Source organism: Molossus molossus, unplaced genomic scaffold (assembly GCF_014108415.1).
Source record: "Molossus molossus isolate mMolMol1 unplaced genomic scaffold, mMolMol1.p scaffold_m16_p_13, whole genome shotgun sequence".
NCBI lineage: Eukaryota > Metazoa > Chordata > Mammalia > Chiroptera > Molossidae > Molossus > Molossus molossus.
In genome coordinates, this window is record NW_023425348.1 from 72753001 (window position 1) to 72767542 (window position 14542).

Here is a 14542-nt window from a genome sequence, read left to right on the forward strand (position 1 = left end):
CATTGATGAGAGAGAACATAGATTGGCCGCCTCCTACATGCCCCTCACTGAGGATCGGGCCCACAATCTGGGCATGTGCCCTGACTGGGAATCGAACTGGCAACCTATTGGTGCACAGGTCGGTGCTCGACCACTGAGCCACACCAGTCCGGCTGAAAGTTATTTTTGAAATAATACATATTCTGACTAGTTGCAGAAACAATCCTGAATAAGCTAATTACCTTTATATGTTTAACTTTTTTCATATGTAACTTTGAGATAAAGATACATAGTTTTTTTTCATCTAAAATTTGTGGAGCAGTTGTCGCTGTGAAAGAAATTCTTTTCTCAGATTATTGTTCACAGTGGGTTGTACGTATCAGTGGCAGAAATATATTTATATACTATATTGCCTGGAAAAGACCACGATTACACACCAGTTGCCAAAATGCAAGATAATTATCTGCTTACAGTTAAAGATGTGTTGCATCTTTTCTCTCTAAAAACTTTTTTTGCTAGTGTCATATCAATATTTTTACTTGTAAAATGATGGAACAAATTACTGCATTTTTTATCTCATAAAATAGAATTGTCCAACCTTAGCATTATTGGAATTTTGACCTGGATTATTCTGTGTTGTTTTGTGCATTGCAAGCATCCTTCACCTCTATCCACAAGACGTCAATAGCAACTCCCCCCACCCCCAAGTTGTGACAACCTAAAAATAACTTCAGACATTGCCAAATGTCTTTGGGGAGTGGGGGTGGGCAAAATTGCCACAGATTTAAGAACCGATGAAACAGAAACATGAAGTTGAGAATGTATGTACGCTTCACATAAGTAACTATATGGAACATTTTAATGCTTATGGTCAAATTATTTTTGCTTTTATGTTGATAACAGTGCATAGCTTCTAAGAGTGTTCAATAAGAAACAACAGTATTTTGCGAATTCTGAAAAAAACTATTCTGGACATATTGTACCTCTACAAAATAGGAAAAGTATTTCTAAGTATAATATTACAATTAAGAAGAGGTAGACATAAGAAAATGCAAACAGAGCCCTGGCCCGATAGTTTAATTGGTTAGAGCATCATCCAGATATGCCAAGGTTGCAGGTTTGATTCCAGGTAAGGGTACATACAAGAATCAACTAATGAATAAGTAAGTGGAACAACAAATCGATGTTTCTCTCTCTCTCAAATCAGTAAATTAAAATTGTTAAAAATGCGAGTGGAATAAAATGTTACCCAAGCTGATAACCACAATGTAACATGGGAAAGAGGCAGTATGAAACAATAATACCATCACACCAATATGTTAATATAGGCAATATTTATTGACAAAACATTTTGCCAGGCATAGTATTGTTTCTGATGATACAGAGGTGAAAACGACTGCTTTCTTCCCTTGAAAAGATCAGAGTCTAATGGTGGCTCATGAACACATAATTATGACATTTATCATATAAAAAGGCAGTGCTGGAAAAATTAGGATAGAAATGTCTACTGCTGAGTTGTAAAATGACTGAAAAACAAGAGCCTTAGCTGTTTGAACAGCATAGTTCACATCTAGGCTAGGTTTCTGTCAATCTGATGCAGTAAGGTAGTTAATGTAATTCAGAGAAAAGTTGCCCTCTTTTGCTACAAATAAACATGGTATTGGCTTATTGGGTGATTCAAGTTGAAGCAGCTGAACTATTTTGCCAAAATGATCAGGATAAGTTGTTCAATTATTCACTTCATTTGACTGTGGAGACTTTAGATAGCTGTTGTCTAATGAATTATACAAGTGGATGTCAGAGTTGGAGATTTGTGTTATTAAAATATATTAATAATGGACATAATTTAAATACTAAGGTTTTTGGAGAAAGTTTTTTAAAAAATCTTTATTGTTGAAACTATTACAGATATCCCCCTTTTTTTCTTCCCATTGACCCCCCCTTCCCCACTCCTCCTCCTCCGGCCATCACCACACTATTGTCTGTATCCATCATGCAGAAAGGATTTTTTGTTTACAGACATATTCTGTGCTCCCATTGGTTTTCTGGGAAAACTCTTTAATTTTTCTATTTCTTCAGTGATATGACCCCAAGAACTACATGGCTTTAGATTAGGAAAAAGGTTAAAAAAAAAAAAAGAAAAAAATTTACATAAACATAGCTTTAGTCCCATTTTTGTCAGGTAGGAAATAGACAAATTTGGTTTGCTGGGGCCATGGCACTGGGCTGGGCAGGGCACTGCTTTGCCTTAAGTTTATTGGTCTTCCTGGACTAGCTGACATGTACAAACAACTACAAGAATGTCAGAAAAACCAAAGAAATGGGATTGGGATGCTGAAGGAAGTGAGAACAGGACAGGTATGTACGTTCATCAGATATTTCTGGTTCAGTTGACTTCCTATGGGCATCTGATTAGAACAGCATCTCTCATAATACATCAGATAAGGGGTTCATTTCCAAAATATATAGAGTGCTCACACAACTCAACAAAAGAAGACAAAGAGCCCAATTATAAAATGGGCAGAGGACCTAAACAGACACCTCTCCAAACAGGACATATAAATGGCCAAGAGACATATGAAAAAAATGTTCAATGTCACTAATCATCAGAGAGATGCAAATTAAAATGACTATGAGGTATCACCTCACACCTGCCAGAAAGGCTGCCATCAACAAATCATCAAACAAGTACTGGTGAGGCTGTGGAGAAAAGGGGACTCGAGTACACTGCTGGTGGGAATACAGACTGGTACAGCCACCATGGAAAACAATATGGTGTTTCCTCAAAAAATCAAAAATTGAACTGTCATTTGACACAGTGATTCCACTTCTAGGAATATATCCTAAGAAGCCTGAAACACCAATCAAAGAATATATATGTACCTCCATGTTCATAGCAGCACTATTTACCACTGCTAAGATCTGGAAACAGCCCAAGTGTCCATCAGTACATGAATGGATAAAGAAGCTGTGGTACATGTACACAATGGAACACTATGCAGCTGTAAGAAAGAAAGATCTCTTATCCTTTGAGATGACATGGAGGGACCTGGAGAGTATCATGCTAAGCGAAATAAACCAATGAGAAAAAGACAAATACCACATGATCTCACTTATTTGTGGAATATAATGTACCAAAAAAAGCTGATGGACAGACAGACCCAGAGACATAGAAAAGAGTATGGTTCAGAATGACCACCTCAGAGGAGGGGGGCTGAGGGGAGGAATGAGATAAACCAAAGAACTTATATGCATGTATTCGTAACCAATGGACATGGACAATAATGCCTGGGGGTGGGGGCGGGATAGGGAGGAGGGTGTCTTCAGGGAAAAAGCAGAAACATCTGTAAGTAAGTTAATAAAGAAAAAAATCAATGGCTCATCTAAATAAACTGTCTAGCAAAAAAAAAAAAAAAAAAAAAAAAAAAGAACAGCATCTCTCTGTTTAATGGAGTTATGTTACTCTTCCTGGCTATTGAGGTGTGAGCACACAGGAGGCAAGTCTACCTGTCTGTAGTATATGACACTCCAGACACTCTTGAGTTCTTTGAGATATGGTTTCTCCAACAGCCTGAATGTACTGAGTGACCACTATGAGCAGAGTCCTCTGCTGAACCATGATGGATATGTATGTATCACTGTATGTATCACTTGTTTTTAAGCCAGGGATTGGTAAACTGTAAAGAATGAGACAGTAGCTTTGACCAATTTGGCTCAGTAATTAGAGCATCGGCCTGCATACCAAAGAGTCGCAGGTTCTATTCTAGGCAAGGGGACGTACCTCGGTTGCAATTCATCCTCCGCCCTGGTCGGGTCATGCGGGAGGTAACCAGGCGATGTGGCTCTATAACACTGATGTTTCTCTGTCTCTCTCTCTCTCTCTCTCCCTCCCTCCTACTCTCTCTGATGGTAAATAGAAAAATATCCTTGGGTGAAGAAAAAAAAAAAAAAAAGAATGAGACAGTATTTTAGGTATTGGACATCATACTGTTTCTGTCACAACTACTCAACTCTGCTCTCCTGTGGTATAAAAACAGTCACAATATGTACATAAATGGATATGGCTGTGTCCCCAAAAACGTTTATTTACAAAAACAGATGGAGGGCACTCGTCCCAGGGACTATAGTTTGCAAATCCCTGTTTTAAGTCATAGTGCTTTCAAGATCCTTACTTGACACATTGAGCTGTGAGATGGACCCCCAAAGGAGATTCTTGGATATGTGTTCTCATCTATCCTGTTCCCTCTCAACAATCTCTTTTCCTTGAAAAGCCCAATTTAGCTGACCATTAAACTTTATGCTTTGTAAATTGCTGCTGAATCGTAAAGTGCCAAGTAAGGGCAGAAGAGATTTTTCTCACACCTTCTCACAGGCCCTCAATTCAAACCTGAATCATCAGAGGTGTCCAAGTCAATGGTTCTCATATGTTAGTATGCATCAGAGGCACGTGGCAGGCTTGTTAACAAAGATTGGTGGGTTTCACCCCCGAGTTTGATTCTGTAGATCTGGGGAGAATCTGTCTGCTGGTGTATTTCATGTCTGATCTGAAAGATACTGGTTGAGGAATAAAGAAGTGATTTCCCCCAAAAAACTTTAGTGTGCATATAAATCAGCTGGGGATCTTGTTAAAATGCAGATCCAGTAGGTCTGGGGTGGGGTCTGAGATTTTGATAGTCATAGTGGTCAGTGAGTACACTAAAATCTGCAAGGAGCAAAAGAATTTTGATCTTCTTTCTAGCCTCTAGGTTTGCATACAGTTCAGATGTTCAAATGGTGAATAACCTTAGGTCAACTTTGACTTCTCTCATACTTAACATACAACTTATTAGCAAACCCTGTTGGTTCTTCATTCACAATGTATAAAGCATCCAATCACCTGTAACCACCTTTACAGTAACACAGTAATGCTGACCACAACTCTCTCTGGGCTATATTATTTCAACAGCCTCCAAATTGGGCTCCCGGTGTCTGCTCTTGCTCCACCCTCCCTCTCACCTCTAATACACACTTACTGTAAATTCTTTATACAGCAGCAAGAGAATGTCTTTAAAACACAGGCTGATCATGCTACTCCTCCACCTAAAACTATGCATGCAGCCCTGGCTGTTTTTGCTCAGTGGTTAGGGCGGCAGCCTTGATTCCCGGTCAAGGGCACCAGGCATGTACCTGGATTGCAGGTTGGATCTCTGGGTCCCTGGTTGGGGCGTATGTGGGAGGCAACCAATGGATGTGTCTATCTCACATAGATGTTTCCCTCCCTTCCTTCCACTCTATCTAAATCAATGGAAAAATATCCTCAGGTGTGGATTAAAAAAAAAAAAGGAAAAAAAAACTCACAAAGAACTATGCATGCAGTGACTCCTCACTTCACTCAGCAAAAGCCAAAGTCCTTACAATGACCTATCAGGCTTTACAGGACTGGCCCTCTGTTTTTTTTTTTAACCAAAAGATCCGCACCCGTGGATATTTTTTCCATTAATTTTTTTTTTTTTGAGAGTGGAAGGGAGGGAGGGCATGGATGTGACACACGCTGATTGGTTGCCTCCCTCATGCCCCTGAAAGGAGCCTGGTAATGAACCAGAACACCCAGGTATGTGCACTTGACTAGTATCCAACCTGCGACCCTTCCCTGCACGGGCTGATGCTCTAACCACTGAACACTGCTTGGGTCCTCTTTTGTGTCTTTGATCTCATGTCCTACTCTGTTCTAGCCATTGTTGCCTCTTTGCTGTTCCTTGAACCCACCAAATACACTCTGGTCTCTGACCTTGGTAGTTGGTGTTCCCTCTACCTGGAAAATTCTTCCTCCAAGATAACTGCTTGGCCTTCCTCACTTCCTTCAGTCTTAGCTCAAGTGTCACTCAGTAAGGCTTTTCCTGACCACTGTCCGTTTTCTCTACCACTTCGTTATCTTACATGTATTTACTTATCTTTTCCCCACGTAGTAAGCTCCATGAAGATACTTTTGTTCACAATTCCTAGCACTAAAGAGTTCTTAACACAAAGTAAGGTGCTCAATAAATATTTGAATGGGTAACAGACTTTGCAGCTAAATGAAATATCTTGAGGCTGGAGGCTGCAGTGGTTTCTCTAGGCTCCCTCAGGATATACTGTTGCCAGCCAGTATTATTCATTTCAGTTTCCAAAGAACAATGAGTTTAGTAGAATCCTGTCTAAATCCTTTTTTCATGGAATTTGTCATTTATCACTGACATACATTATGTTGCTTAAATTCCCACTGTTTATATTCCATATAATGCATTTCTTTCCAGCACTTGGCTTATTTTCTGTTTACTGTCCACACCCACATCCACCCTGCTCTTAGGTTAATTACAAGACTGGAATAATTCTCTTGGAAGGGACAAAAAATTATTTCATTAAACATTCTATTAAAAGTTTCAGGTACATCTAAAACAAGGGAAAGGTCTAAATCGCAATACTCAGGCCTAATGGAAACATATAATAGATGACTATTATTTTTAATGAGTATGGAATTTTGAGGCTTAAAAAGCCACCCATGTTGCTCATTTCCAACGCGTTCTACAGATAATTCCTAGGTTACTGGGTGATTGTTTTGTGGGCGAAGTTGTCTTTTTTCAAGACCTTTTGGGATGTGGAAGTTTGCTTGCTCTGCATACGGAAGGAATTCTAGGAGCTGGGACTGCACCATCCACCCCACGCACCCGAGTGGAAGAAACCTTTGCCACCCCACCCCACCCCCACCAAATAAGGGCTTTACACACGGCAGTACCCGGCTACAGATCCAGCTGCTTGACACCTATTGTCCCTGTTTGGACGTCAAGTGATTTCGCCTGAAGGACCCTGGTTTCGATTTCGTTAAAAACTCAAGGCACCGCTCCCGTAGCCTCCCCGGGGCCGACCCGACGTGCGCGGAGCGGCCGCTCCCCAGAACCGGGACTCGGGCAGGGCAAGTAGGCGGCCCGGGAGGGCGGAGGGGGCGGGGGCTTCCCCACAGGCGTTCGCGCTGGGCAGCCCGAGCGGCTGTGAAGGACCCCGCCTGCTGTTTCCCCCGCCCCCTCTGGCCCAGAGGGCTGGCTGGCTAAGTCCCTCCCGCTCCCGGCTCTCCGCCTCACTAGCAGCGGATCTCGGTGCTGCGGGGACAGGGCGAAGCGGCCTGCGCCCACGGAGCGCACGACACTGCCCGGAACGCACCGCAATCCTTGCCCCCTTAGCCGCCCATTCGGGATCTCCAGCGGCCTCTGCGCGCGCACGGTGAGCGCCATCCCCGACCGAGCGAGGCGCTGAAAGGGAAGAGGGCTGCTGCCCCGAGTGTCCTATACCTCCGGACCGGCTGGACCTTCGCAAGGAGCTTGATCCTCAAGTCTCCTCCCCATCCCCTCTCCCCGGTCATTTCCAGTGCCCTTCACCCTTCTCAGCCTCCTAGCCCCGACTTCTCTTTTCCCTCCCTTCCTCGGAAGGCGACAGTGCGGGCAGGCCCTCCCCAGCGGAGACCGTTGCCCTGGCCGTTGGCTGGCGCTGCGAGTCCCCGCCCCCAGCACGAGCCTCGGTGCCCCGGGGCGGGTAGGCCGAGCAGGCGGCCTGCGCGGGGGAGGGGCGGGGCGGGGGGCGGTGCGAGACCGGGCCGGGCGCCCCGCTGGCGGGTCGCGCGCGCGCCTGCCGTCCCTTCCTGCCCTCGCGGCGCGCGCGGCCTCGTTCCCACCCCCACCCGCTCGCGCAGGCTCCCGCCCGCTGCGCGTTTTGTCCCGCGTCTCGCCCCGTCCGCCGCCTGACTCGCCGCTCCTGTCCTTCCTCCCGCTTTTTCTTCTCTCCCGGTACGGTCTAAAGATGCCCTCGGCCACCAGCCACAGCGGAAGCGGCAGCAAGTCGTCCGGACCACCACCCCCGTCGGGTTCCTCCGGGAGTGAGGCGGCGGCGGGGGCCGGGGCCGCTGCACCGGCTTCTCAGCACCCCGCAACTGGCACCGGCGCTGTCCAGACCGAGGCCATGAAACAGATTCTCGGGGTGATCGACAAGAAACTTAGGAACCTGGAGAAGAAAAAGGTGCCAAGAGTTGGTGGGGAAGGGAGGATTTGATGCTCCGACCCTGACTGCTGTATCCTTCGCTCTTTGGGTCTCCGGTGCTTCCCCTCCCCCACGCCCGGTGTCCACAGTAAATGGGAGCTTCGTGCTCAGACAACGGGCTCGTAGGGGTGGTGCTTGTCACCTGACCCGGACGCGGCGCTGCCCCCAGGATTCTTGATTACTGTCCCCCTGCTGTGGGTCAGGCCTTTGAGCCTTTGGGAGTGGGATGTAAGGGTGGGGATCTGTCCTGTCGCCAGATTTAACTGTGATGCCCTTTCCCCCGTTACCAAGGCCCGAATTCTTTAAGTAGGGCCAGCGGGGAGAAACGAGATCCCGGTTTGGGGGGACTCAGGACTTAACCGACTGCCTCATGGAGTTGGGGTGGCTTACGTCCTTTAGCCTTGGGGTTTGTCCGCTCCGTTACTGTGTACTTGGGGCCTGTTCAGTGTTCCCTCTTTTCCCTTGGGAGAGAAGTGTATTTAAGATCTTAAACTAGATTTGCTTTTCCATCAAGCCCTTTTGAGTGGGTCTTCGATATGCTCCCCTCACCCCCAGCTGATGGGCTCCCCTACGCTTCCTTCTTTGTTTCAATTGTCTAGGTGCCCCCTGAGCCTCACGCTCAGCTGGATCCCGAGAAAATTTTCTGCAGCACCTTTTTGTCCCTTGGGGACTCTAAAGAGGGACGGGAGGGAGACTCCACCGATTGAGATTCGTTGTGGGGTGGGTCTGGGTTACACCGAGGGTATCGTTAGGTCTCTGGGCACATGGAGAGAGCGACTAACATGGCGGCGGCTGCGGGGAAGGGAAGCGCTTTACTGGAGCTGCATTGTGAGCACAAAGCGAAAGCAGAGGGGGAGGGCAGAGACCAGGCAGCCGCCCCGACTGTCCTCCCTCGCCCCCTCCAGAAAAAAAATCGAGCCACACCCACAATATTTTGAATTCAATATTTAGCCATTCTAGGTCACACCATGAGATTTATCTTCAAGTCGGCCTTTTGTTTTATGCTTTCAGCCCAGGACAGTGTGTTAACTCTGTTTTAGAGGGATACACGTGTGTGTATTGTGTGTGTGTAGAGGAAAGGTCTAGGTAGAATGAATATAATTCAATCTTTGTAAGATTGGAGGTGAAACGGGAGAAACAAATCAGTAGTACAAAAAAGGGAATGATTACATCAGTAACTATTATGCAAACTTTGTCTTCGACCTTAAAAGAAAAATAGTAAACTTTCATTTGATAATTTTTTCTTGTCTGCCTCCAGTGAAACACTTTTACATACTGAATTTTTGAGGAAGTCATTTAAAAATGTTTGCTTAGCTGGCTACCTAATAGTGTTACTTAAGATGTTGAGGTAGTATCTCTGGCTAAAATTTGGGCTATGGGAAATGACTTGAAAACGAGTGATATTTAGGTCTTATTTTAATGGCTCATTTAATGATCCATTACTTTTTTGGTTTTAAAACAAACATTTTTAGTTTTGATACTTCTCTGTCTCATCTTCTGCATTGAGTATTTTACTTGAATTTCTCGGACTTGAGTTTTTCAATTGAGAGATGCTCTGGATTTCTACCTTTTTTCCTGATTATTTTGTTAAACAACTGGTTTATTATACATGATTGAAATGATAGGTTTATGAATATCAACAAGGCAACAAAAGTATTTTCATTGTAAAGTAGCTACATTCAAATATGTAATAGAATAAGCATGGCGAAGGCCAGTATAGGTCTGAGTCTGCCATCCGATTTAGTTTTTGATACTTTATTTGAAATTGAGACTTAGGTATCTTTTAAAAATCTCTTAAAGCAATAAACAGTTCTGTCAATCTGGTTGATAGTTGAATGGTTTAATTTTCAGAATTCCTAGGAAATCTGTTTTCTTTTAGGATAGGAATCAGAAGACAAATATTAATGATGTAGTATTTTAAGTATAGACATTTATATTTTAATGACTGAAAAATAATTCTTGAAAAGTATTGATATAAAGACAGGCGCAGATAAGCAGTTACTTAGTTGTGAGGTGACTGACAGTCTAGTGTTCAAGTGTATTGGTAAAACATAGAAATCTAGTTTAGAAGCCTTAGGAGTGCCTGAATCATGACAGGTCACTCCTGCATAGGTTTATATAGTACTATGTGTTATACATTGCCTAGCTGTCTGTCCTTACCTACCTCTATGCCCCCAACCCCCAAGTTACAGAGGAAAAGGTAATGTAAATATTACAGAGATTATAGACTAGGCTAGTAAGTACTGAGAAATTCTCTTGAATGATGGAGTTTTAACAAAGTACACAAAGTAACAAATGTATTTCATATCTTTTCTGTCTTAAGTGTTTTAGTTGCTACATAGCGGAAAGGTCAGATTACAGTTAAGTGAGGCTTTTTGATAACTCACAGACTGTGCTACTATTTGTGAAGTGGTTAAGTTGGCAGTACTGATGTGACTTACTATTAAAACTTGAAGTTTTACTTTTTGAGAAACCCAAGACTTTTTTTTCGATATAGGTGATTTGTTGTATAAAAGGACTTGATTCATTTTTCAGTAGTGAGTAGACATTTCTAATACAGTTAAAATAGGATTTACTTTACAAATTGGTTTTGAGCCTTTTTAGAAACTGATAGGGGATACTTTTTTAGAAGCTGTTAGGGGATAAGATACTATGTATAACTGGATTTATTTTTACTTAAGTTCACTTAGCAACTTATATTTGAGCTGTATTTTTGTCTTCTGGATAAGTGCCTTTTTCCATGGGTTCTAAAATCAAGGATCCTAACAAAAATTACTGCTTGATATGTAGTATCATTTATATTAAGACGTAGAGTTGTAATAATTTTATTTCACTTTATTTAAAAAAGAAAGTTATTTGTTAATTTTCTAGTAAGCCCAGTCATTAGAAGAAAGCTAAGCAAGCATCTGTTCAGTGAGAATGCATGCTTAACATTGATGAAGAACGATCCTATTATGTAATGCAACCAAATGGCCTAGTAGTTTTTGAAATTTGGGCTTATAAATTTATGACTACATGAGTGTTTAGCAGAAAGAAGAAATGCAGCTATAATAAAACTCCATTTATAAATCTTTTAACTGATTAAAGTATAAAATAATGATAAATTGAGTGATTGCCTAGTTTTTACCAGTTTGTTAATGTAAAACTGGGCCCTAGGCTATGCAGGATGATATTTTGGAATTAAGTCTTAGTTGTAACAAGAGAGTTGTAACATTTGTATTGTAAGATGTAATCAGATTTGATATAGAATAAAGGATGTTTTAATAGATGTTTACAGTTGTTATACACTTGTAACTATAGTAGGTTTAGACATTAGTGACTTGGGTAGGTTAACCAGTGTTCTCTTGCAAGACAGCCTGACATTTGTAACCAGTATGAGACCAGATGTGTTAGCCAAAGTGTAGTTTTTCATACTACTCCCTAAAGTCTTCTTCTGCAGTTATTATTATTATTTGCTAATCCTCACTTGAGGATATTTTTTCCATTGAATTTTAGAGAGTGTAAAGAGGGATGGGAGAGACAGAAACATTGATGTGAGAGAGACTCATTGATTGGTTGCCTCCCCCTTGCACCCCAACTGGGGCGGGGGATGGAACCTGCAACCCAGGCTTGGGAATCGAACCTGAGACCCTTTGGTGCAAGGGCTGACACTCTAGCCATTGAGCATACCAGTCAGGGCTGCAGTTAATATTATTAAGAAAAAGGATGCTTTCGTTATTATAGAGGAGATAACATTTCTTTCCAAAGCATTGCAGTGTACCTTTACTTAGAATTTTCAGTGCAACTGTTGTACAGAATTCAAGTATTTGAAGTAAAAACATTCTTTTTTGGGGGGCCTTTTTAAAAGTTTATTTATTTTTCAGTTTTTATTTATTTATTTTTGGTACAGATATTTCTCCCCCCCCCCCAGACACCCTCCCCCCCTTCCGCCCTGAAGTAAAAACCTTTTTTTTTTTTAAATCCTCACCTGAGGACATTTTTGCATTCATCTTCAGATATAGTGGGAGGGGGAGAGAGAGAGGGAGAGAGAGAGAGAAAAAGAAACATCAATGGTGAGAGACACATCGACTGGTTGCCATCCACACGACCCTAACCAGGGCCGGGGACAAACTGCGACCGAGGTACATGCCCTTAGCGGGAACCGAACCAGGACTCTGGTCCGCGTGCCGATGCTCTAACCACTGAGCAAACGGGCCAGGGCTGAAGTAAAAACATTCTTAACTAGTTTATAAGTAAAATCTTTTCTTGAGCTAACATCTGAAGTTTTTCTTGATAGTTAAAGTCTCTGATGTGTTAGCTTCTCCATTGATTTCATGAACTATTCCTCTGCAATGCAGAGGGCAAGATTACTTTGTTTTACCTTCACCTTGTCACAGAAAAGAAAAGCGTTTATAATGCTTAATTTGTTCCTCTCTGCCTGCTTGGGTGTGGTTAGGGAAGTATTTACATTTGAATTTGAAAAGGAAAAGGTGAATTCCCTCCCCTGATAGTTTGAGTGACTTTCTAGGATGAAGGTAGAAAAGTATTATAATGAGAATGGATTGTTTTAACCTGGCCAGTTGTTTTACTGTAGGATAATTACCATGTGACAAATATTTGTATAAAAATACATTTTGTGTGATTTAGAGATTAAGCATATACTTTTATGTAATAATTTCTTAGTTTACATTTAGAATTAGATGAAGTTTAGTGCTCTGTCATCGTTTTTTTTTTTTTCTTCCTTTATTGATTTTAGAGAGAGAGGAAGTGAAAGGGAGGGAGAGAGAGATAGAGACATCAGTGAGAGAGAACATCGATTGGCTGCCTTCTGCGTTCCCCTCACTGGGGATCAGGCCCACAACCTGGGCATGTGTCTTGACCAGGAATCGAACTGGCAACTTCTTGGTGCATGGTTGATGCTCAGCCACTGAGCCACATTGGCCAGACAGTACTGTTTCTTCTGTTAAAAATTCTTAAAAAATACAATTTAATCAGAAGAGGAAATTAAGATGCTCATGTGAAAGGACCTGGCTTGGAATGGGTGAATCCCAAGGTCTCTTGTAATGTTTTATTAGGCTAATTAGAATTTGTAATGCTCAGCAACATGTAAGTGTAATTTTTTATGTTTAAGCTGATCCTGTAGAATGAAGTAAAGTAAAGCCTTTTACTTTAAATCCTTCAATTTTAGAGTTCTTTTGTTTTTAAAAAGCTGAAAACAAAAGGGAAAGCTCGTTTCTTCATTGTTAGACCTTTATTAACATCTCATTGTTAATTTTTTTTTTTTTTTTAATCCTCACCCGAGGACATTTTTGCATTTATCTTCAAATAGAGTGGGAGGGAGAGAGGGAGGAAGAGAGAGAGGAACATTGGAGAAACACACAGACCGGTTGCCACCCACTCAACCCCCACCGGGGCCAGGGACAAACTGCAACCGAGGCTTGTGCCCGCAGCGGGAACCAAACCCGGGACACACTGGTCCGCAGGCTGATGCTCTAACCGCTGAACCAAACCAACCAGGGCTCATTGTTAATTTTGTGTTGGTATGCTGTCCAAATAATGGGGTCCTTAGAGTAGCGGTACAAGTAACATCCCATATTGTTGGGACATCCGTGTTGCTGTAATGACATTTTTTTAATCTTCACCCGAGGACATTTTTGCATTTCTCTTCAGATAGAGCGGGAGAGAGGGGGGGAAGAGAGAGAGAGAAACATTGACATGAGAGAGACACATCAACTGGTCACCACCCACATGACCCCAACCGGGGCTGGGGAGAAACTGCAACCGAGGTACGTGCCCTTAGCGGGAACCAAACCCAGGACTCTCTGGTCTGCAGGCTGATGCTCTAACCGCTGAGCCTAACTGGCCAGGGCTGTAATGAAGTTTTAAAGTTTGAACTCTGAAGTTTCTTTTTATGTGTAATCCCCAAATGCACATTTGCCAGTCTCTGCTCAAGCGTGGTATGTTGTAGACCAGAAAGTTTGGGAAAAGCATTACCAGTAGAAAGGAGTAGGAGGTATGTCAACCTTTCTGTCTTAATTCCTATATTCCAAGCTTCTGGATTATTTTAGTCATTGGTCCCTTTTTCTTGGGGAAATGAATAGAATGTATGTTGTAGAGAAGAATGTGAGGAGTAGCCAAAGAGAAATTTAGCCAAAGTTGGAGGGCTTCTGCATATTTCTTTATTTTTTCTACTAGCTGTACCAGTGCTTTTGTTGGATAGAATATGAGTATAAAAACATAGATGAAAGGACTTAATTGGGCAGAGTTCAGAATTTCATATTTCCTGAGGAAAGGGGAAGGTGTGCTTCCTGACCATGTTCAGCTAAAGTAATCTGTTTCCTTTAACTTCCTGTACTACCTATTGTCTGTATACTTTGACATTTTTATATTGCCTTATGCTCTTATAAACAAAATAGGTATTAAGCTTCTTCTAGAAAGAAACTATTAATAACATACCATGCGTTCTGCTTGGTATATGCTAAATACATATTTGCTAGTTTCACTAAGTCATCGAAACGTGTGTAGCATTACCTGCAAAACC

General features: G+C 42.4%; 1 protein-coding gene across 2 annotated transcripts in view; it reads left to right on the forward strand.

The window, feature by feature from the left end:
- Positions 1-6970: 6970 nt before the first annotated feature.
- Positions 6971-14542, forward strand: part of CAPRIN1 (cell cycle associated protein 1) — a 36434-nt gene continuing 28862 nt past the window's right edge. The window contains exons 1-2 of one of the 2 annotated variants that reach the window (XM_036257951.1): positions 6971-7212; positions 7786-8001. In XM_036257951.1, coding sequence (XP_036113844.1) covers positions 7786-8001 — 216 coding nt within the window. In that variant the 5' untranslated portion in view covers positions 6971-7212. The remainder of the gene's footprint in view (positions 7213-7785; positions 8002-14542) is intronic. The other variant, XM_036257952.1, reaches the window with a different exon arrangement.